General features: G+C 35.8%; 1 protein-coding gene across 8 annotated transcripts in view; it reads left to right on the top strand.

The window, feature by feature from the left end:
• Positions 1-25,394, top strand: part of NAALADL2 (N-acetylated alpha-linked acidic dipeptidase like 2) — a 437,725-nt gene that overhangs the window by 309,588 nt on the left and 102,743 nt on the right. For all 8 annotated transcript variants that reach the window (XM_040567010.1, XM_040567016.1, XM_040567011.1 and 5 more), the window contains 4 exons: positions 11,372-11,515; positions 17,870-17,962; positions 22,300-22,505; positions 24,614-24,733. In XM_040567010.1, coding sequence (XP_040422944.1) covers positions 11,372-11,515; positions 17,870-17,962; positions 22,300-22,505; positions 24,614-24,733 — 563 coding nt within the window. The remainder of the gene's footprint in view (positions 1-11,371; positions 11,516-17,869; positions 17,963-22,299; positions 22,506-24,613; positions 24,734-25,394) is intronic.

Below are 25,394 nucleotides of genomic sequence, written 5' to 3'. Positions count from 1 at the left end.
TATATTGAAGGCCTGCATGCATTGTCCGATAGATTATGGCTCAAAAGATCTTCAAGTTAACACTGACCCGAACTGGTGTATGCTCCAGACACTTCAGGTCTGGAATTGTGTTAGTCTGACTGTGCATCAGAGCTTGTTAACTCTATTTCTAGGTAAGATTTATTTGGCCAGACTGTGCTCTGTGCGGAGACATAGCTATGCTGCTTCTAGTTCTGGAGATGTCACTGCCAATGGTAGCTGGGGGGTTTCTTGTGACAAATGCTTACAGTAAGCTATTGAAAGTGAGAGCAGCATTAATGAGTTTTCAAGATACCACCATTGCAAATACCTGTAATATTGGTGAAAAACAGAAGTAAGGAATGTTATGCTTGATACTGACCTGTAGCATAAACAGCTTCTCTTATAGGTACAGTTTTTGCCGACAGTTTGATTAAGGTTTCCTCATAGACCTGCATGGTTTTAAGGAAAAAGGCAGTTTGCTCCATTACAGTTTCAGCTTGTGAAAACAATTTACTTGCTGCAAGTAAGTAAAGTTTACTTTGCTAGTACTTAAAGTAAAGACTGGGGAATCTGGAGCATCTTCTATTAGCTATTACTGTGTTCTCTTCTAGTATGACTCTTTTTATAACAAAAATAGAGGAGAGTTGCTTTGTCTTCATTGATTTAGTTAAGGTGCAACTGCTATGAAGAGTAAGATATGCATAGGTGTCTGTCAGTCTCATATATTCCATATGCTTATGGGTATCATTTAAAATTCAGTGAACTTCAGATTAATAGTCAAAATGGACTGATAGTCAAATTTGTATTGATGTCTCCTCCTCCACTGCTCTTTTTGGCATCTTCTAACCTATGTTCTTTGCTGTAAAAAGAGAAAGGAAAAAAAGAAAATAGTTTTCTGTATTTGCCTATGACCTAAGCTGGTTCTGTATGTTAAACACTGAATGCTACAAGAGGAACAAAGGACAGTTTAGGGCTGCAGTATCCTTCTAATCTTGCATTAAGAAATGAGCTAGGAGGAACCTGTGCTTTGAGAGAGCCATTTTAAATTCCTTTTACAAGGAGAAAAGACCGAAAACACAAAGATAACATGTATGAGTAGAGTATAAACAGTGCTTTAAGCCTGGCTAATAGAAATTCTCTTTTTATATTTTGATTCTCAAATATATACTTTCAACAAAATATCCACATGTATATGCAGAAAATATTAACGCACATTGAAAGCTAAATTAAAAAGAGCTTTGAAATAATTTGAGGAAGAGAAAATAGAGGATTCATTCTTTTATTTATATCAGTTGAGATTGGTAACCTTTGGGTTCACCAACTTAAGAGTTCCCTTTTGTATCAAAGCAGCTCAGATATTTTATTTTAAATTATCCAATAAAGAATTGAAAAGATTTTTTTCAGATTGTTCATTTCTTAAGATCCTGACATCACAAAATTCCACTAAAAGGTTACTGCCAATGAATACATTAGTTTATACATGACTAAGTTTTCAACTAAGTGAAATGGAGGTTAAAAACTACCAAAAAATACTTTAAAAAAGTGCAATGACTGTGATAACTCTGTACAAAAAAAAAAAGTTTATTTAAAAACAAAGGTATTTTTTTCTAAAGGGTAAGTGTACAATGCAGATACTATACAGCTGTGGAAAAATAAGCTGTAGCTGGAAGTAGCACGGCAAATGAGATTTGGGTACATATTGTTTTTATACCTGGGAAGGTTTCTTTGAATTGGGTAGGAAATATATTTTATGCAGAAATATAATAGTAATCAGTACAGAGGTGCTGTAATTCAGAGGCAAATGTGAAATGATCTCTGACTTTTGATATAAATTTCAAAATATCGTTTAGATGATCAAAAGGGATATCTTCCGTTTAAATTGGATTTAAGTAATAATTCAGGTTGGTTACAATATTCTTATTTTCTATGTACTTTTAAAAGCTATTTTTGACAGTAAATATATATATATACATTATATTTGTGTAATTGCTGTTTTTAATTATTAAATATTTACTTTGAAAAATAAGACCAACTGGCATTCTTCAAAACTATGTGCTGGAATTTCTATTTATCATTGTCTTACAATTTAAAACAAGAATTAAATATTATACTCTGAAATGAAGTTGCTATCCATCTTACCAAGCTACCCATCTTACCAAAACTTTTTTTTCAAGAATAGCCTCATTTTGTGAGTTGTGTGTGTGTGGTTTTTTTTTTCTTTTGTTATAATCTTATTTCCTTTTGATCTTGCTAACTCAAATTGTCTTTGAATTACAGGGGTTTTAGCCTAAACATCAACTAGCTTCTCACCTCTGGTATTTCAACAAATTAAATCATTTTGCATGCTTATCTTGGTTACACAAGCTTGATTGTATAAGTTACCTTAGTAAGGCAGGAGGTGGTTCAGGAATTAGACAAGGCCAAGGACTCCTTCATCAAAAGTTTTCAATTAATACTCACATATAATGTGATCTTGTGCACACAGTAAAATCCAGTTCTCATGGGTATGTGTAACAGGCTTCTGAAGCTGAATTCAGCAGTGACAGTAGTCAGCATGAACATATTCAGCATTTCAAATACTTAAGCAACTTATTAAGTAAATTAAATACCAGTATTTGCATCTCTTAGGAGCACTGTAAATAGATTATAGCTTGTTTGTCTCTGTTCCGTAATCCAAGAAACAAACCAAGACACACAACAAGCATTTCCATAGATTCAGAATTTGGGGATTTTCTGAGCATAGCTCTTTCTTTCACTCTGTAGTAGAAACTGGATTAATGACAGGTCTTGAGAACACCTTTATCTTCATTCTGGAAAACTGTCATTTGTGCCTGACTTGCCAGGATTTTTACCTTCAGTAACTGTAATCAACTTGTTACTGGTACATGAGCAAATGTATCCATTGTAGCTAATCTTGCAAGTGAAAGATTAATGAATTTAAAATGAATTCGGTACTTGGAACGCTTCCATTCCAATCTGTCTTTTTAAAATTGTTGATTCCTCTTCTCTGTATTTAAGGATAGTTCTGTTTAAATTTGGTGCAAGCCCTTTAGAATTAGATATATCCAGATAGAGGTTTGTTTGTTTGTTTGGAAAACTTTTATTAATTGGTGGGGAGGGTCAAGTGCTGGAAGAGGTTGCCCAGAGAGGTTTGGAGTTTCTGTGCTTGGAGTTGTTTGAAAGCTGACTGGGCAGTGTCCTGGGCAGCCTGCTCTGGGTGGCTCTGCTTGGCCTCGGCGATCTCCCCAGGTCCCTTCCAGCCTCAGCCGTTTTGTGTTTCTGTCATGGTCCAGACTCCTTTTTTTGTTCAGGGACCACTAAGAGCCTTCATATAAGATCTGTACAACGCCCTCTGCTTATGTTTCAGTCTTTTCTGGTAATTTTATATGAGACTGTTATCTTTTCCAGCGGGGATTATTTTCATAAATTTTGCAGATGATGGCATATTTGCAGTTCAGAGTGCCAGTATGGAAACTTGCTAATTTCTCTGAGGAGAAGCCTAACAGATGGCAGTCAAAAGAGAAAGTAAGGGGATTTGTCTTACTATTTTTCTCACAACTGAAATGCTAACTAAGTATCTAGAGTTACGAATGAAGAACTTCAGAACTATTTTGCTGATAAGAAAACAAATGTGGTCAGGTGGGGCCACAGAGCCATGCGGGATGTGAAGAGAATGCAATGTAGGCCATCCTGATCTGACACTCATTAGCACAATATGGAGACAAAGGAGAAAAAAAGTTAACCCAGCTGTGTACCTTAATGCCAGAATGCAGCTTGAATGGTTACTTTCAGTCAGAATAGCCATACAGAATAAATGTAAATAGCTCACACACCACTCCAGAAATGTTCCAAAATATCAGCTGAAAACTAATCACTACAGAGGTATTAGTCAACAAAACATATGTAAACTCCCATTTTATTACCTATTGACAGACACATTGATTTGCTAAAACCCTTGCAGGAAGGAAACAGAATACGCGCAGAAGGCTGATTCAATGTGTGTCCTGTGATTCAGTATTTAAAATAGTCCTTGCTCTGACAAAGACGTTCTTGTTGCTTTTGAATCTGATGACATATTTCTGTGCATGGAAGCATCTGTCTGTTAGGATCTGACCTGTAATTAACATCTCATTTCTGATCACTCAGCTATTGCATGATTTTGATAGATTTACCGGTTCTCTTATAAACCTGACCCTAACACAGCAACAAAAGCTTTTTTTCTATCTGAGGATTGGATTATCAGGATCTATTTTATTAAATTAAGGTGATGCAGTGCTCCTTCACAAATCAAACTAGAAGTTAAAGTAGAAAAAAAAATTGAGAAAGTTAGAAACCATGTGGGTGTGTTTTTTTTGTTTTGTTTTGTCTAGTTGTTATTTGTAAAGCTGTAAATAGCTTTTTTTGAATTGATGTACAACTTTAAGCATAATTCTGTGTCAAAGAACATCATTTTTGTGTTTCAGAGGATGAGCGTATCCTGTGTAATTATGGTTTGACAATACAAGGCTTTGGGAGACTTACCTTTTGGAGGAATTCCTGCCACCTCCTAGTCCCAACTTACCTCTTTCTCAGCTGATTTATCTGTTGAGAGCACTGCTGTGATACAGGTTAGGGAACTTATGTAGCTTTAAAGAGCTTCAACAAAATTTGTTGATCTGGTTCTCGATATGGCCACTGAAACAATCGTGTTGGCACAATTAATGGCGCTACCTTGTAAAGAGAAGAATGATTAACAAGCTGTGGGAAAAGGGGGAGACTTCAGAACCCCTTGATGACCCCATATGTCATCACGACAAAGTCAAAATGTGACTTTTCATAGCTTCAAACAAATATGGAAGAATAAATCATAGATATATATATTATTATAAGAGAAGCATAGCATACTGCAGGTAGCATACACAGTTTTATTTCATGTTGTTGACCAAATATATACAGACAACAGGTGATTCTGAATCATTGCAGTGTTAGCTACATGCTATAAACAAAGTAGCTGGTATCCTATACCTGTCACTTTCAGTGCTTTCTTAGTGATTTCCTCTTTCCATTCCATTCCTTGCAGAACGTTACAGGGCTTTTATTATTTTTAATAATAATAAATCTTATTATTGTGGGTAAATAAGGTTCCATGCTTGCTTTTAGCCAGAACAGTCATTTTAAGGATAGTGTATGTAACCTGCTGTATATTTTAGCTGATGCAAACATCACCTTAACAAGGGAGTTATTTCACTACTTGTAGTCCTGATCATCACTGAAGGGAAGGAAACCTGCATCAGTCTCTCATTTCCATGTTTGTTTCTTCTATAGTGGCCATCACCAGTGTAGAAGAACAAGGTTTATTTCACGAAGGAGAAAGCTATTGGGCCAGTACATTAACTCTTGAGAGAAACAGAAGTTGCTCACGTCTTGAAGTGGTTAACAGGAAATATGATTCATATAGGAAGTGCTTTGTACCTTCTCTGTTAGTGTGATTTCATGCTCCCACTACCGAGTCGATACGCACACTTAGTGGCTACCTGGATCCCTTTTGCAGGAGGGAGAGGAAGCTTTGGTTATGCTGGATTCTGCTGGGCAAACATGAAGTACACTGACTGATACCAGTTACTCCCCGTTCTCATCCTTGCATTTCTGTCAGTCTTTCGAAAAGCCCAAGAGGGCTTGTTACTTGCCAATTACTCTAACTAGCTGTAAACTAGAGAAAAGCTGCTTGCTCGCTCAGAAGACCAGAGCTGCTGCATTATCATCACTGTTGGTTTTCTCACTATGGACTGCTGCCAGACAGGAAAAGGAGGTCAGTATCAAAAAACTGTGTAAGGTCTGGCTGGAATATGCCAATGCAGTTAGAAAAGGCAGTTCTAAAAGGTATTATAACATCTGTTTTAAAAGAAACACTACTTACTTACCTTGCAGGTAAACGGCATTATGGAAGTGAATGTAGGGTACTGCTGGTCAAGAGCAGTGTCTCTATAAGGTATAATATAAGCTATGAAATTCGTAATGGATTTCATGCCACTTACGTAGTACCTTACCCATTGCATATGTTGATTTTTTCAAAATTCTTGATTTCAAAAGTACTTAAGGGAACGATCCAGCCTTGCAGTAGCAGAATGAGTGATCCAACGTTTGCTGTGTCCATCCCAAAAGAGCAGGCCAGATTCACCTGTAGAAGAGCCACAGCCGAGGACGTAAACCTGAGCTAGGATTGTACTCGATCTGTTCCATACCGGCAGATGGGATGCACCCAAGTATCTCTCAGTCACAGACCAATTTTTTTAAAAATTTTCAATTTTCAAAATTTTATTTTTTTCAATGAAACTGGTAACAAATTCCATAACTTGTTTGGGGACTTGGATTCAAAATGTTTTGTATTTCAGTTTTAAAAGCTTCCACTGTTGATTTGTGTTCTCTCGTTCACACACATGCACATATAAGCTTCTTTACAGATTCTAGTTCAAGAACACAGTATAGTTAATAGCCTGGGAAATATTTTCTGGGAACAAATAGGTACGTTTCAAACATGGTCTTGCAGATATGCAATAGTTTTATCTTAAGAGAACGATCAAAAAAAAAAAAAAGTTGAAGTATATGTCTGATACTAATATTTAGGATTATGCAGTAATTCTCCCCTTCTGTTTTCTGTTGTTACTAGGATATAAGAATATGTTTTAGCTGCTTTTAATATTTGGAAGAATTTTTCTTCCCTTTTCAAGACTTAGTGGTGACACCACTGCAGGATGTGTGAAAGGAAAAAATTTACTTCCATGTCGATGGGTTTAAAAGAAATGTTATATAATTTTGCTATATTTTGGCCACTTACTTGTCATTTTAATGATTGGCCACTATAACAAGCTAAGTGGAAATGGGTATTCAAAGTGATGAGAGCGTTGTGAAAAAGATGTTTTTTGTTTTGTTTTTGGTATTCTTGCCATATTTATTAAATATTTTTAGAAGGGAATGGGGAGTAATAAGATTGTTTTGCGTCAATGTGTCAAAGCAGTTTTGCTTTTACAAAATAAATGTGTTGCTTTTTGATTCCATTTATCTTAACAAGAAACAAGACTGACAGTACATTTAAAGTACGTTAAGTAGGCATTAAGACAAAGTGATTTTTAAAGAGACAGGGGAGTAGCTTTTTCTTCTTATATATTGATTACGCACATTTCCTTGAGAGGAAGGGAAAAAGATAATAGTAGATTCTAAAGGTATGTTTTCTTCTCATATCAGCTGTAAAATTTGTAGTTTTATTTTTAAGGAAAACAAAAATCTGGTCAAGGAGACAGTGTTGGGTAATATATAGCATCCACTGCATTGATTAAATGTTATGTAAACAGAATACAGTGAATATGCTTTGTAAAGTAAAGCAACATCTGTATGTTGTTGGCTTTTTATAAGTACCGATAAATATATTGTCTTGTTGACTATTGGGAGTTTATTACAGGTTGTGTCATATATTTTTCTTCTAAATTCCTTAACTCTTGACATCATAAGAATGTGACAGCTTTTCAAGTGTTTTTAAACAAACCTGTTTTTCCATCACCAGTGTGAACAAACATTTGAAAATGTTTTTCAGATGCTTTCTGAGTACTCTCAGTAACTTGTTTTCTTTCTGGGTGATCCTGATTTCACCTACGTTTTGTATTTTAAGTATGTGTGCGTATACCTTTTACAGACGTCAACTTCCTCTTTAGCTGTATCTGAAATCTGTACATAGTTCTAAGCATTGCTTGTCCATTTGTGAATCATGGAATCATGCATCATGAAATGCAAGCTGTCACAATGCTGTCGTAATTGGCAGAACAGTTCATCATCTCATACTTCATTGCCTGTAAAGCTACTTTGCAAGTCCTGAGTTGTGGCTGCTGTTAAACTCCCTGGTTATGGAATTTCAAAGTTTTTTTTTGTTTGTTTGTTTTTTTACAGAAGAGAGGCAAATGTTTTTCTCTTCATGCATATTAATACCAATGACTAGTGAAGTAATGTACTTCTAAATTGACATGTTTCACGTTGTAGTTCTGGTGGATAATTCACAGAGAACTGAGTAAAGACATAACAGGAAAATACTCGTTACTACTTATTCTCCATAGATGTCTACTCAAGGTTGTGCTCATATCTTGATAACATTTTCCTTCACCAGTTACTTTTCTCATCCATGCTGATACTTTGAGCTTGTACCTTCCAAGATACCCTCCAAATCTTAAGCTACCCTCCCCCCCATTAATAAAAACATTCTTATTTCTTCTTTAGGTGTCATATCGTGATCAGCACCATGTTTGGTATGCATAAGTCAGAATACCAGTTTCCATGAAACATTACTTTCTTTGCTTTAGAGAAATGGAGGAGGAGCTCTACAGTTGAGTTTATGTACAGAAAATAATATATATGATGTTTGATATCCAAGCACTGAGCAGATTTGGGTTTTCCCAGATTTTTCTGTACCAAAGTGCTTGGTCATCATTTTTTCTGGATCATCATTCTTGCTGTATCAATTTACTGCAAGAAGGGAGAGCCAGAAATGGTTTATTTTTCCTTCTATGTTCTAAGAGTGAATTTAAAAAGGAGAAGGAAAAAAAAAATAAAAAAGCTTATTACTGCACTAAGTGAGTTTGCAAGCTGTAGCAGATGGGAACATTTTTGTATAAGAGGTTGAACTGGATCTGAATTCTAAAAATATCCTTCAACCCAAACCTGCAATTTGGTATAAGTATGACTATACTCATACTAATGCCATTGGAAAATATACAGAAAGTCATTGGGACTTGCCTTATGAGAAAGTGGGACTTTGTGGAGCTGTTCATTGGAAGACCAAGGTGCAAAAATAGCAGCAGCAGCAAAAAAAATAAAAATAAAAAATGCCATCTTTGCTTGCACTGTCAACGATGTGACAGTGCAAGCCTTTTCTAGCAGTATTAATTGGAAGTGTGATGGGCTGGTTTTTTTTATAAGGGAGAGTCATATCTCTATTAGTAGTACTGCTCATGGACAGCATTGCAAACAGCTGTCACTGAAGATGCAGCAAAATAGCTGCTACACAGCAGAATTATGATTAACAATAGTGATGCTGTTTTAGTACCTAGAGCCACTGATCAACTGATGGCGTCTCCCTGGAGTAAGCACTCTGCAGTCCCTTCAGTCTGGGCATGTGGTTAGATAAACCACAGATAAACTGTACATAAACTGATTTTGCAGGCAAGAATAAAGAGATCATTGTGACTAGCTTCATGAGATTCAGTGGAAGCCTATCAGCTGTTGAATACATCAGCAAAGTTGTGTGAGGGTTTATACATTCAAAGTACAAATGATTCAAATGCATATGATGTGTCAGTTTTTGTGTCTTTGTTTTGGTCGTGGTTCATGCATTATCAAATGTTGACAAAGGGCAGTGCAGAAGATATGCTGGGAATGCATAAGTGGCAGATTACCTCTTCCACAGAAATGCATTGAACTGTTCACTCCAGGCAATTGAATGACAGAGCCATCTTATTTGACCAAATGCACTTTAGTCTGTCTTTTATGCTATAATTTATTCTCATAGTGTGCTGTGAAGTCCTGCTTGAAGTTTCTATTCCTAGCATAAAACTGTTTGTCAAATTTCCATTAGGCTTAAGGTGAAAAATTAATGAGCCATTCACTTCAGATATTTCAAAACTAATACTGCTCTATTATTAATGCAGCAGAAAGTCAAAGATGTGGGTATATACAATTATGGTTCAGTGTTCAGTCAGACTTTACTTTTTTGTTCCGTAAATTTTTTGGAGAGATCATTAAAACAGTGTTTCAGGTCATAGAAGGAATTACTGTAATGAATTTTATAAGTAAACTTTTTAGACAGTTTTATTTATTAACTTTTTGTTTTATCAGATCCTGGCAGTTACTTTAATAAGCAGATAGTGATGAAATACTGTCCATTTTGTCCAAAGTATTTTGTCCAAAGAAAGCCCCAACCTGAGTCACTGGAAAAGTAGGAGTGTAGTCCTCACTTTCTGTGTCAGAAACTTTCTAAACATTACCTTTTTTTGTGCTCCCAAAATAAATTTAAGAATTGATTAGCATATTTTTCTTCCTGCATTCCAACATGTTCTCCAGAGTCCTCCCTGAATTAATAGCAGTTTTAGGCCTGGCATGGTTGGATTGTTAGATTTGCACAGAGTAAGGAAGTCTGCTGCTTAATCCATTTTGCTGCTATAAAACAAAATTTTAATTATAAGCAAAATCTCAATTTTAAATTATTCTCAAAACATTGGCTGAGCTCACTGATCCTGAAAGCACTATGCTCTCCAAGGAGCCTGGCATCCAGCAGAAAAAGGTCAAGTGAGAACCTCACAAAGTTCTTCCAATATGTTGGTTTCCTTGCGAAGTTGAGCTGCAATGTTTTGCGGTTGGTCCCAGACAAAGCCCATAACTACTTAAAAAAAGACTGGAAGATTTTGCTTTAACTAATAGCTCTGGAGATCTCAAAATTTTTCAGTATGAACTGTGTTTTACTGGGAAGACTGGTCTTGGATCTTTCACTTTTAAGTCCTGATCATGATGCAGATAACTTAGCTCATATCTCCTAAAAGCAAAATACTCTTATGACAGCTAATACGTGCCTGGCAGAGGGAAAGTAATCCTTACATTTTTCCTTAAACTGCTTATTAATATTAATTCCGATATTTTTTATTAAATAGTTCAGATCAGACTGTATTCTTTAAAGGGGAGGGTGTATATTCAGATTTTCAGGCTTCTTGGTATACGCAAGGAAGCACATCTCGTCAAGTTTTCGTACGTCATCAACACGCGTCCTCTGTGGTGTGTTTCTTTTCAGAGTTCTCACAAAAGCTTTTTTTGTGTGATAACCCACCCCTTAAACAACGTATTGCTAAGTAGCACAACTTTAGTAGTATTTAAACATCTGTAATATTCCAAATCTGCAGCGAAACAAACAACTTATATGTAGCAACATCATTTCATGCAGACAGATACTTGGATTTGATTTCAGGCAGTTTAAACGCCTGCCTTTTCCCTAACACTGTATTTGAAACTTGAATTTGAGTTATTTCTGATCAGTAATTCTATTTTTCGTGGATTCCTTTAACCAAACACTGATTTCATTTTTTTGTTGTTAAGTCACAATCTAATATCTGCTTGGACTCTGACAAGTTTCTTTCTGGTGGAACTATTCCCTACACATTTTAACATCTATATGTAATTTTGTTGTACATGTTCTTGAAGGAAATTTTTTCAGTAAGGTAAGAACAAAATAGTGGCTGATTATCTAAATCCAGATGTCTTGAGCTGTATTGTAGATGTTTGGGTTACTTTATTTTGTTTAGGCCTTATGTAGAAATCTTTACTTGTAATTTACTAAATTGCTGTTTTCTTTTTGTCATTTAAGATGGAAGCTACAGACAACATCGACTGAACCTCACAACACTGTTAGTGCAACCAATTTCTACAGTACTTGCCAAAAAACTCATTTCTGTACCTGAGAACACTTTCCAAAAAGATAGGTGTGTCCCCTTTCAACTGCCAAGTACAGGTAATGATTTTTAAATAATCTTTTCTCCTAAATATGAAATTGTCTTCAGCTATTCCAAATTTGTTTTCTCTAACAGTGTATAGCTAAAAGATTTAGCTGATTATGAGTATGTTTTGCTTAGCTGCTTTCTAGAAGAGATTATAAAAAATAAAAATTCTGCTCCCAAAATCTGACAGATGGGAGTTGTGTTAGGGCGGGGGGGGGGGGAAATAGCGGGGAATTACTAAAAGAGAGACAAAAAAAAAAAAAGGTATTTGTTCTTTTTTCTTTGACAGCCTTACTCTAGTTAGGTCTAACTTTCAGAAATGATCTCATTTGCCAGCTTTCAGCAAATAAGTCAATATCTGGAGTACAAAGTCTCTTTCTTAGTGTAAGGCATTAAGCTTTAATTCTTGCTATTGACTAAAGAAATCCCACTGTCTTTAGGTATCTTCACTAGGGAGATGTTACTAGTGCTGCACTACTTTGTTTGTTAGACCTAGTTGGACTACTTAAACATTAAGGCACCAGGAGCAGTATTGAAGTTATTCTGTCTTTTTTCTGTCTCTGAGGTAACGCTATAATTCTAAACAGTGATGTGTCTTTCTGTGTTCCTTAATTTGTATCTGCCGTAGAATAAACAATGTGGTGTTGTCTGGACCTTCAGGCATCTTTTCGTTCAAATTTCATCAGGAAAACAGTCATCATGATAAGAATGAAATACCTTGAATAGAGCTAGATGTAAAGAAAGAATGCATTCAGCTTATCTCTTAAGAGATAATGCTATTAGCAAAGTCATACAGATTATAGCTTGAATAAACTTATTGCTTTTGTGAGGAAAAAAAAGTGAGAATACAGTCTTCCAGCAAAAGTGATGCACAGTGTTTCAGTGAAGGGAGAAACGCTTTCCAGATAACATTCCAGAAGAGATGCATGTATAATTAGTAATTCTGTCTTGGTTTTTGTTTGTAATAGTCTATCTTTCACCATTAAAAAAATGCAGAAAAAAATGTGCCTTTTATTATAGTGCCTGTTTATTTTAATTGATGTAAAGCAATGGTCTTGGAAGAGAAGAGGCAAATTAAAGTAGCCGCTTATCCTGCACTAAGTACAGTGATGATAATGGTAAAAGCAAATTTTCAGGGCAACCATTGTACTATCATATATGTTCTGTATCACTTGTTTATTGCTTTTGGAAACTCACTGTGGAATAGGAATACAATAAAACAAGACATAAAATAGGTTGGTTAATTTTATGACTTGTGTTGACATTTGTAGTTACACATAGCAAATGGAAAGGCAGCAAGACCTTGTGCTTCGTGGCTTAAGCTGTTATGGTTAGGACAAGTATTGCTCTCCATGTATGGCTGATTAGATATTTCAAAGATAAGCTGATTTTCCCCACAACCAGTAAACAAAGACAATATAAGCAGGAAAAGGGCTTTTTTGGAGGAACAAGGGCTTAACCATTCCAAGTAGGATGTATGAAGGTTGCTAATAGTGTAGGAATTTTCAACAGCTGAAATGTGTAATGGAAGGCACAAATTTGGGCTGGCAAACTCATTTTAGAAAGAGAAAAAGCTCTGTTGAGTCTGTTTCTCAAAACAGCTTGTTTGGAGGCTGCTGTATAGAATCACCTAAAGGGCAGCTTATTCTACTTTGTACGCAGGCTGACAGTCTAGAAAGAACTAATGCATGTCCTTCTTATTCTGGCTGATCACAACAGCTTGTTTCTGATTTCATGTAACACTTCTTAACCGCAATAAACCATGTATAATTTTTTATTTTTATTTTTTAATCTTAATTTATTGAGTAAAGTGGCTTTATAGTAGCAAGCCTTGCTTAATTCTGTAATGCATTTATGATATATTGTGCTTTGAAATAATGCTATATGCTGGAACATATAGTTTGCTGAAGTGCTCAGTAGCAGCCTTAATAGAAGAGATAAAAGACTGCTTTCATGATAAGAAATCTTGTATAACTATTTAATAATAATAACTAAAAAGAATATGCCAAACAGAGGCATATGAGAACAGTGAAGGCTCAATTTGCAGTCTTTCTGTTGATTGGAAGAAGCTTAAGAGAAAGATTCCACTTCTGACGTAGAATTCATCATCTATCTGTCAAAAGAGATGAATGCGCAATTCAAATGATTAGTTGGCTTAAAATTTGTTAGAATAAAATGATCATCATTCTCTCATCAGTATGTTTCAAAAAGCTGAGCAGCAGATTCATCAGTAATGATTAAACATTTATATATAGTTTTCTCACATTGCCTCTTTTTTCCCTTAGCCTTGCAGTTTTCACGAGACATAACGTGACAGAGGGAGTGGGAGGATATGGAGAGAGACATCTGAGATATACAGGATACATAGAACCTAAGAAGTGTATAGTGGGAACTGAAGTTAGTTATTAGTTTTGTGGTAGTTCAAGTTGGTAATTAGATTTGCTTTTTCTTTATTATGGTTCATCATCATTAATCCCTGCTTATCTAAAATGATGTGCTCCCATGGACTTTTTCAAAAAATGGGCAATTAGAAAGAGTTGAAGTATAGTATTTTAAGTATTAAGTGCTTTTCTTCATTTAAAGACCTATACTTGAACTTAATTGATAATCAATTTAAAATATGAAGTAGACAAGATTTGGTACTCAAAATGACTTGTGATGAAATACTATGGATTATCTAAAATACGTTTTTCACAATCAAATAAGATTTCAAAAGCATGATAACTATACAGTCTAATATGGCAGTAGCTTGGAATTTACTCAGGTTCTCTAGAAATTGTCTAATGAAAATGAAGCACTTTTCCAAATGATTGTAAAGCCTACTGTTATATACACATTTTAATGTATTTGCATCACATCGTCTTTTTAACAGGATATTCCAAATGTTATGTACAAGTCCACATTATTCTGTACACTATCACCAATAAAAGAAATCTGTAATCTATTTGATTATCCATTATAGGTAAATCAGTTATGGTGTTTCTGAATTGAGTGTTCTTAGTGTTACATCATGCTCTGTGATATTTAATATTACTTTAAAGCCTCAGGTCTTGGGGCGAACTTTATGAAAACTGTAGCTTTTGTTATTAAGTAAATTATTAGCCTTCAGGGAGGCCTGAAAAGCTTGGTAGTATGTGCCCAGAAAGTTGGCACTTGTTATTAGAGCTCGACATAAGGGTTTTTAATGACTTGAAAAAGAAACATGTTGAATGAAATTTTATCCTGACTACCCCAGGTGAATTTGTGCACCCAAAAATAATGTGGTTCTGGAAGTGTGGTGATGTTTCAATGTGTTACTTTAATTGTGATTTCAAAATGACATATTTTTATTCAGGTGTGGTTTGTGCTGATTTCAGCAGTTTTTATATACGTGTTAAAAACTGACTTGGAGTTATTCCATATAGTTTGTTTCCTCGGTATTCTGAAACAACTTCTGTTTATATGATCTAAGAATTACGCTTTTGGAATGCCTGAATTCAGTTAGTATTTAATGCTTCTGCACTTGAGTTAAATGTGCATATGGGCAAATTTTTATGTGTTTGTAGCAAAAGTCTGGTCAAATGAGTTCAGTTTTCAAACCTGAGTGACTAATGATGCTTTTTAAAATCCAGTACTCACAAGAATGATCAGACAAGAGGTTGATATAAGTGCTTAGTATGAGCAAGATTCAGAAATTTAACCAATTTGTTTGAAAATTAGTCTCAAACTCACTTGCCTCTATGTTGGTATAAGCGTGGGATAAAGTTAACAAAAAAAAAAAAAAAAGAAAGAAAGCAAGCATAACTTATTTCTTAGACTACTTAGTTTAAGCTCTACTGTAGTTCTAAAACTGTCAGTCAAATGAGAGAGAAGTAACCACGCTTTTTTTTTTAAAATAGGTAATTCTGAGAGAAGATAGTCATTTGCCAAGAGATAATGTACAGATTTCAAGTTAAAGAAACAGATCAAAAATACTGACAAAATATAAATACTTTTCTGTTCTTCTACTTCAGTCATAGCTTTTGGTTTACATAAACTCAAAGTATATCTTGAGCAGTCTTAAGCTAAAGTCTCCTCATAGTTTTTCAGAGAATACAGAAAAAAGAGAAAAATGTCAATACCTTTAAAATACAGCATTAGGGAAGTGATGTTTGTTGTCAGTGCTGTCAAAAGGGGATTAAATTTCACTTCTGCTGTATTCTCCAAAGAGTGCTTTCAGCCTTTTCATCCGGTGGTACTGAGCCTTTAAGCCCAAGTCACTTTAAGTCACTAGCACATGACTATTAACTTGACTATCTGATTCCACAATACGTGTATTGCCAGGACGTAATTTTCTATTTCTTCTTTGTAAGTTGAACACTGCATAGCTGGTGTTGATTAAGGAAAGACAGTTATGCCACTTGTCTTCAAAAGGATTTATCTTATTTTTCAAATGGGGCCTAAAGAAATACAATGGCTCAAATGCTATGAGCTGTTTTCATATTTTTTTAAACGACCGAAAAAATTAAATAGGTAACAGTACAGTGCTGGGAGCACTCTGGATTAATATTTTTAATTAAATATTTTAATAAAATTCTATAATAATATCTGTAGATTTATAGAACAACCAATTCATCATCACATGCTGTAAATAGACTTTCCCTTCTGATGTAAGTTACTGTAAAAGTTAATTAGAACTTGAACCCAAACGTATCCATGACAGATCAAAATAGTAAGTTGCTATGATTAATTACTGCAAAGTGATGTGGTTTGGTTTATTTTTAATGAACTGTGGGTGGCTTTCATATTCTTTGCTGTTACATTATAGCAAAGACAGTTGTCACATGGAGGCTGTTTCTACTTTTAACAAAGAAGGTTTTGTCTGAGTAAAAAATAAAATAAATATTCTTGGTACGCTTTTATTTTTTGAACATTTCCTAGCTGTTTTTTTGCTTTTCTCAAATATTAGCGAATAGTGAATGAAAACATACTGAATTTTATGTTAAGAGAATTTTTAAATAAATTTACCAGCTGAAGTACCAGCAAATGAACCCTGAAGAAAATTTTCATAGAGCTGTATAGTTTTTATTTTACATATTGCAGTAAACTTCCTGCTTGAGCATTCTGCATATCTCAGGAAACAAATCCCAGAAACAAACTGGTAGCAGCGCATCTTGGGGAAGCCAACAGCCTGGGCGACAGAGCATAGTGGTCTGTGGAATATTTTAATTTTGCTCTGTGGCAGTCGGGATACGGACACTGAAGGAACTCCAACCTAAATGTGCCTTGAAACCCACGTCTGCTGTAGGGCTGGGGACATGCTCTGGATGTAGGGGCCCCCCGAAGGGCCGGGAGGACACAGTGCCTGTTTTCAGACCATCTCTAGCATTTAAGTTAGAGCGCTTTAAGACGGTTTTGCTTTTCTCAGATAGAAGTTATGACCTTTCAGGTGAGATTAATATTAATACAGTCTATTATAATGCAAACGAAGCATTTGAAAGGTATCTGCAGTTCCCTGTAGTTAGATGCTTTGTTGCCTTGCCACAAACTCCAGGAGTTAGAGTGGCTAGCGTGTCCCACCTGGAGGACAGAGGGAACAGCAGGAACTCGCAACAAAGAACTGTACGGTTTTTAAAACTATTTTAACTCAGACATTTACATTTCTCTGGCTTAATCCTGTGCCACAGTCTCAACTGGCATAGCTATTTTGGCAAGTCTCATATATATTGGCAGCGTCTGGAATCTTTTGCCCTTGTATTTACACCATTTCCTCAACCGATACCAGCTAAGCTGTCTGTTGGCATAAATTCACAAGTACATCACCTGTATATGCTGATATGCTGGTATAGTGATTAGTAATGCTAAGGTGTAACTTTTCCTTTCCAAAACACAGTTTTTTGTTGTTCATGTTATTTTTTTTTTTGCTTGCTCATTTGTTTGTTTCCAGAATAATGTAATGTAAACTAGGTATAATTCTGTGAATGTTATAGAAAGACTGACTTGGGTGGGGGCTTAGGTTAGAGAAACCTATGAAGATTAAGACAACTTTCCTTATCATAGGATTATGTAAATCCTACTTATTTTGTTGTTACTGTTTTTTTGCTTGTTCGTTACTGCTGTGTTCTGGCAGCATTTATTGGGTGAATTGAATGTTCTTTTTCCTCAAGGAGCAGAAACATCTTTTGAGACTCCAGGTTTAATCCCTACTGCTAAAATGTGTCTAAGAAAATATTGTATTATGTCATGTTTTAATCTTTTATCCCTCTTCATTACCTTTTTTCTCTTTGTTTTCCCTTTTTTGTTGTTGTTGGAGAGATTTATATCTGTGGTCTGTGGATTTCTTGCTTGGATAAAAAACAGTTTAACATTTTCTTAGTTTTCTTTTTTCTTTTCATTTTATCTTTTAACAGAGAAAAAAATAATCAGTCTGAATATTCAGTCAGTCACAACATACAGGACAATTTCTAATGTTATTGGATATTTAAAAGGAACTGCGTTTCCTGGTAAGTAGCCCTTTATCATTTGTACTGATTATTTGTTTCACAATGGCTGGGAGTCATAGCTGGGGTCAGGGTTCTACTTTGTCACGCTACAGTGTGTGGCACTGCTACAGAGGAAGGCCTTTGTAGTCTGTGAGTTGATTTCTGACAAAAAAGAGAAAATCTGGGTTAAACGCAGAATGATCTCAGGACGTATTGTAGTTACAATGAAAGTATTTTTATGCAACAACCAAAGTTTACTTGTAGACCATATTTGTGTTGTATAACAATAACTATGTTGGTGTTTTTAATTTTAAAATATGCTGTATTGCACAATTTGATTTAATATATGAGCTGTCTATACAACTTTAGAAAACATTTTGATTTTTTTATAATGTTAACATAACTTTGAATTAAATAAAATAAAACTCTGTGATTCAAATCCACAACATCCCTGGGTAACCCACCTGTCTCACTGAAACCAAGGTGCAGGGCAGCCTGATCTCTGGCTTAGTTAAGGATCTAATATCAAAAGTGATTACAGTGTAGTAAAGCCTGTGACTAAGTTCTTAATCACAATTTCTGCAGCCTTATTTTGTGTTAGAATCATGCCTTAAGCTAGTTGTATACAGTTCTATGAATAATAATTAGTTCTACATGCCTTAAGAATTAAACAGTAAGATCCTAAATGTAATTGTGATTTAAAACACAACCCCCCTCTCTCCTTTGGTGCTGTATGTAGGTAACAGAATCAGAACATCATAGGAATCAAGATCATCGTGAGTTCATTCTGTCTGTGAATGAACTTGCCTAAAAGTTGAAGGGTTTCTGCAACACTAATGAACACTATTGCTGATTCTTGACATACTGAAAAGTGTTGTTGGCCCAGTACAATTCGTACTGGACAAATCACATCATCATCAAAATGGTCGTCACATTTGCCTTGATTAGTGCTCTCTTATTAGTTTCATAAGAAAGGACACAAATTTAGCTACAGTCTGGTCATTTCACCTTTTAAGTGATACAGTGAAGGAGGCAGAGTAGCTTTAAAGTTTATCCCTTTTAGTAAAATAATGACTAAGTTTTGTGCGGGCTCAGTGCTACACTTTTCACCAGGTTATTATTTTTTTAAGCAAGATAGAAAGTAGTCAGCACAGTGGATTTAATTTCAATAAAGGATTTAATTTTGTAGAATAATTTGAAGTTACCAGTCTACTGTCGCTAATGTTTTGCAAATAGCTGTCACAGAATTTGAAAGGTGGTAACTGTCATGTTTAGACACGTCTTCTACTGCATTGTGAAAGAGAATGGAGACAAATAAGAAAAAGAATGCACTGGTATCTGTTTAATAAATTATTTATCTTCTCTACACGTTATTATTGCATTCTTAGTAAGAAGCTACTTTTTAAAGGTAAATCAGTATATGCTTAACTCTACATACATATATCCAAAGGAAGTCAATAGGAATACCCAGATGTCAACAGTTTACCCCATAAATATCTTGCTGAATAAGGGTCATAGAAATTGGCTGCGAATGTAGATAAAAGTGAGGCGTGTAATGCACCATGGACAACACTTCATTCAGGATGAATTAAACCTGCGATTGTTTCTTTACTCTTCCTTGTTGCTGTAGCTACACCCTGTCAACTGTTAGAATATTTGATGTTTTCATGGCATTGATTCTGTGTCATTTTGATGGGGTTTTAGTAGTTTTCACGTACCTGGAATATTCACCTTTATGTTCCCAGGATTGCAGAGAGCAAGCCAAATTTATCTTCAGTGTAGCTTAGTGAAAGACTGGAGAGCACCTCCAAGAGTGTTTTTCAGTTCTGATTTTTTTTTAAAGGCATCCTAATGTGCACACATGCTCACCCACCTATATAATGGTGATATTATTTGACCAAGACATTAAAAGATTTAAGTGCAGAAGAATATGGTTGTTGGCAGCATTTAAAAATCTGAAAAACATAACATTGATTTTGTAGGACATGATTGAAAATGGGATGTATAACAAGAAGATAGTATAAAGTCACTTATTTTCAATGATAAATGACCATTGTCCAGCCCATCACTACCCTGAACACTGTCCCATCTTGTCACTTTCAAAAGTAATGGATATTTTTTCTCCACATCTAGTCCTTTCTTTCTCTTTTTTTTTCTTACCACATGGTATCTGTCTCTTCCTGTTTCTGTAAATGATTATGAGAAAGGACAGCTGCTGCCTCTGTAACTGTGGCCATCCTTTCTCCTATGCTTTTCCCATAGTCACTTGCTTCAGGGTATTGTGTCTATTCAAGAGAGAGATGTGCAAAGATGAAGAATTTCAAAGGCGGCACCAGCTGTTATGTTTTACCCCTGTTCATTCAGCTGGTGTCTCCTACAGCAAGTTGCTGTTTGTAGGTTTTTCCATTAAAATGTCCTATACTATTTTTCATAAGGTCTCTTTCCACTCCCCTTCATACTCACTGTTCACAGGCTGAAGAGATTTAATAAGGGGCAAGCATTGTTCTGGTCTGATCACCCTGTGTTAGGGGCACTTGCTCTAATAATTTAGAATCCCTTAAGGACTTTCTATTCATTTCTGTTCCCAATTGCTTAACATTAAGGAAGTTTAAGATCCTGTGACTTTTCACTGTCACTGCAATCTATGATTGAACTTCTCATGATGCAACATACGAGTCTAATTATATGTTAGATTGCATTTTGTTACATTTGTACAGTTAGATTTATATTTTGCAAATTTACTCTAAAGAAACAAATTTTCATTTACCTACCTATACACTCCTCTCCCCCTCAAGCAGTTGATTGAAAATGTTATATTACAGGTACATAGCAGCTCCCCTATTAGTAAAGCATTTTCAATACCTTATAAAACAATATCACCATGTATTTTGTTGAACAAAACCAGTAAAAGTTCAATATCATCAAGAACGGTTTTATAATCAAAATGTATTATTGTTCAGTTAAAGAAATCTTTCCAGGCAGCAGTCACTGCAAAAAGTCCCCATGGAGTAGATATTTAATTTTATAATCAGTATAAAGTGTGGGCATTTTACCACCTCCCTGTATTGCTGCAGTCCAGTGTACTGACATCAGTGAGGAATGAATCCTTTTGGATAGAGTACTAACAGGAAACCAAAACTCTTTACATTCCTTGGAACCCATGTGACATCCGAAGGTTGTTGCTGATCTGGCATCACTTAATAACTGTTCTGCTGTTCTCTATCAATGTCCTGAAATATGGAAAGCGTGCCTTTGAAAGTCTAGATCTGGAGAAAGCGACTTTACTATATATCAGAACACACCCAATAGGCAATCCTTCAAAGAGGTTCCCATCGTGAATTCATCTCATACACATCTAATAGCTGAATAAGTCATCCAGCAGAACTCTGTGTAGACTTCTTTAAACACATCAGTCATGCTAGGAGTTCATGTTGTTTCATACCACGTCATCCTTTCAGAATAAAAGACGGTTCTTTATACTTGAGAGTTAGTATTTGGATTATGTATAAAGCTTTGAGAGATGAAGATTTCATTTAATTTCTCTGAATGAGATTTATTTTGTTCTGTTTTTCTCTGAATAACTGTATACATGTTCTTTATTTCAGTTTAAAACCTAATGCCTTTCATTTTATAAAATACTTTCTTCCAGTATCATCAAAGTTGCTAGGTCTGACTTACCTTTCTGTATCATTCATTATCTTTATTCCTCTGTCGTGTCTCTTCTCTAAACCTGCAGTCCAGGTCTTTTCAATGTCTCCTTAACTGGAAGTCTAAGTCCTGATATCTAACCATTCTGGTTACCAGCTTCTCAACTGCTGTTTCTGCAATGTCTTTTTTGAGATAGGGTGGTGAGCACTGAACACAGTCTTCCAGGTGAGGGAGTGCAAATACTCTATCTATTTTCTCCATGTTTCTCATTGTACTACCACATCTTTTGTTTTCTTTTTTTGGACACTAACATGTATTTAAGGTAGTGCTTCCTGGTTATTTATTTGATTTTTTTTTTCTAGAACACTCTAATACAAGCATGGAACTTTTATTAGATTATCTATATGATGAAGTTCTGGCTGGGGAGAATAGTAAGCAAATAATGAAGGGGAGGGCACAGGGATGAAATTAGGAAAGTACAGATATTTATTAGTTTATTTTTAAGTAGTAGTCACAGTTTTATATATTTATATTGTACAATTGTCTTGCACATGATCATATAAACTTTTGTTGACAGCACTGTGTTGTATTAATGACATTACAGACTAATAAAAATCATCCTTTGTTTTTGTAATTCTTTTAATGTTAGTATCCAGGAGAAGTAAGATTTTCTCTTTTTGGTGTTTTTTTTTCTTTTTTTTTTTTTTCAGACAGATATGTCCTAATTGGTAGTCATCACAGCAGTTTGAACACTTCCAGTGGGCAAGAATGGGCCAGTAGCACTGCTATCATTACAGCATTTATACAGGCTTTGATGTTGAAGGTCAAGAGAGGCTGGAGACCTGACCGGACCATTGTTTTCTGCTCCTGGGGAGGAACATCATTTGGGAACGTTGGTTCATATGAATGGGCAGAGGTAAAACAATTTTAGAAGGAAGCATTGCAATAATTATTATGTTTCTTGAAAACATAGAAGCAATACGAAATTACCATATAGAAGTTATAGTTCATTAACTGGTCTGTGACAGCTGTTTGTGTACATCCACATACTCCATAGCATATGCAATGAAAACATCTGTAGAGAGGCAGTTCCTGTGGAACAGAGCATGTGTGATAATGGGCTGGAAAGGTGTTCCCAGAGCATTGGAAGTTGCTCAGTGGTTATACACAGCACTTTGTGAGCTGATTCCCCTCACTGCTTCGGCAGAGGACTGTAAAGGAGGACATTGCCAGAGTTTGGGGGAAAAAGCTCTAAGATGACCTAGGTGTCCGTGGTCTGGCTGGGATGGAGTTAACTTCCCCACAGCATCCCACATGGTTGCTGTGCTTTGCACTGGTAGCTGGAAGGGTGTTGGTGGCACCCCAGTGCCGTGGCAGTGCTGGCACAGCATCCAGGCCGGCTCTCCAGCCCCACCAAGCCACGAGGTGGGCAAGAGGTGGGGAGGGGACGTTGCCGAGGCAGCCAAGCTAAACCAAGTAAGGGGACAGGCCATGCCATGCGGCATCATGCTCAGCAATGAAAGCTGGGGAAGGGGAAGGAGTGGGGAAGGCTCCCACTATGAAGGTATCAGTCTTCCTGAGCAACCGCGGCCTGTAGTGAGGCCCTGTTTCCCCAGAAGTGGCTGGACGTCGCTTGCTGATGGGAAGTAGAGAATAACGTTGTTCTCGTTTTGCTTGTGCATGGCCTGTGCTTTTTATTTCATTGAACTGCTCCTATCTCAAACCCACAATATTTGTTGTTCTTTCCCTCCATCTCATTCCTGGCCACGCTGTGCTGAGGAGGGCTTTGAGTGTGTAGCCGTGTGGCACTCAGCTGCCTGTCAGCGTTAAACCACAGCGCTAGGCCCAGGAGATCCTCAGAGGGTGGCTGCTTGGAGGTTCAACAGTTACTTACTAATTTCTAATTGATAGACTTAGTGCTGGGAGAGCTTAGTCATGAGCACACTGAGTGAAAGGAGGAGAACCACATCATGGTTTACATTAATTACATAAACATTTCAGAGTCCCATGGCTACTGCTGGTTCACTTTTCATGTATTTGTGCTTGAAAGCTACAGTCCAATATAGACAATTCCTCATGCTCCTTTCCATTCAGCAGAATAGAAGTCAGCTCAGTGAAAGAAAATGCCTCATCCGAGTCTTGTTGATCATATATAATTGCAGTGGACTTCAGTTGATAAAATTAAAGGAATAGCTAACAGACAGGTTCATGGCTGCTGAATTAAAACAGTAGATAAAATGAAGAGTTAATTTCTTTTTATCATGCATGAGAAGCAACTAGCTCTCATTTGAAGCTTCCTACCTCATCATACTTCCAACATGATTATTCTTCAGAAACAAGAAGGGGTGAAAAAATCAAATTGAAAAGATCCAGGCTGGAAGCAAAATCTGTTTAGTTCCACTTCAAGTCGGCTTTACATCAGATGTAATTGCGTTACACCCCTTCTGTTCAATATGAAGAGCCACTTCACGCAAAAAGTACCTCATTACTGAGAAGGCAAGGGGGATTTTTTTTAAAAGAGATAATAATTGAAACAGTTTGTACATACTATTTTCGTAGTCTAAGACATAATAAAGTGACAACACTTGGAAAGTTATGCAATTTAAATCTGAATTTGGTTTCTAAAAATTATAGTGCATTTAACTCTTGATAATGATCTCTTTTGAAGTTTGTCTTCTGTCAGGCATAAATGTAAAAGGCCTTCACGTTGTTTCACAGTATGTAATGTTTTCATTTTTGGTCTTACAAGTGTAGTCATTTTTAATTCCTCCTAGGCCTGTTTGCATTTTGTTGAGACGATGTGTGAAATGGAATTATAACTTCTGCTATAGAGAGAAATGACTCTAAAATATCCTTTGAAGTTCTTAACAGCATATTGTAAAAAGCAGTAGTTAAGTAATACTTAGGGATTCACAAAGGACAAAAACACAGAGTGCAGTCTTTCCCTAGAAGTAAAGGAAATAACAAAACAAATGTTCATTATAACCGTGTGTATTAATAACCATCGATCTGCTTCTGTTCTAGGATCTCAAGAGAGTTCTTCAAAGAAATGTTGTGGCTTATGTTAGCCTCCATAATCCAGTCAGAGGCAACTCAACTTTACATCCTATTGCATCTCCTTCTCTTCAGCAACTGACAGCAGAGGTTAGAAATATTTTATTTCATGTGTGGTTTATGAGGTTACACAGATAATCCCCTATATATTGGTTGATTTTAAATAATTACAGATGTAGGTTTTTCTGTTTAAGTATTTTAACTTCGCAAATACACATGAACTGTTTTTACTAAATAAGCAGGTTAAACTTTGTCTTAGAAAAAATTACAAGGTGTATTAAGAGGTCGGAAAGGATAATTTACTTCAGCTGTTCATTATACCAAGTCTCACCACACTTGCATGCACTTCAGCTTTTACACCTTTTTGCAGCTTTGAAGTAGCATATTCTATAATGATTACAAGAAATCAGATTTTTCTTTTCCTAATCTGAACTGTCCAGACTGTTTCTCATCATGCATTTAAACCTGTATATTTACCAGATGTAAAGTGACATTCAGGGGAGAGTATTACCCTTACTATAATAAATACTGTCTAAAGTATATATGTCAGGTTCACAGCTCACACCTTTGTAACGTGTCTACAGTCAGGAGATTCCATAGTTCTGCTCATGTAAGTGCATGTAGGCTTAAAACTAATGATGTTATTACTGTTTCTGAGTTTTCAATGTATTTGTTAATACTTAAGATGAAGTGGAAATAGTGTAAGATACATACTAGATGATGAAAACAGTTTAAAATAAACTGCATAAAA

Source organism: Cygnus olor, chromosome 9 (genome assembly GCF_009769625.2).
Source record: "Cygnus olor isolate bCygOlo1 chromosome 9, bCygOlo1.pri.v2, whole genome shotgun sequence".
In the NCBI taxonomy this organism is placed as follows: Eukaryota; Metazoa; Chordata; class Aves; order Anseriformes; family Anatidae; genus Cygnus; species Cygnus olor.
The sequence above is the reverse complement of the archived record's forward strand: the minus strand, read 5'-3'. Positions and strand labels throughout refer to the sequence as shown.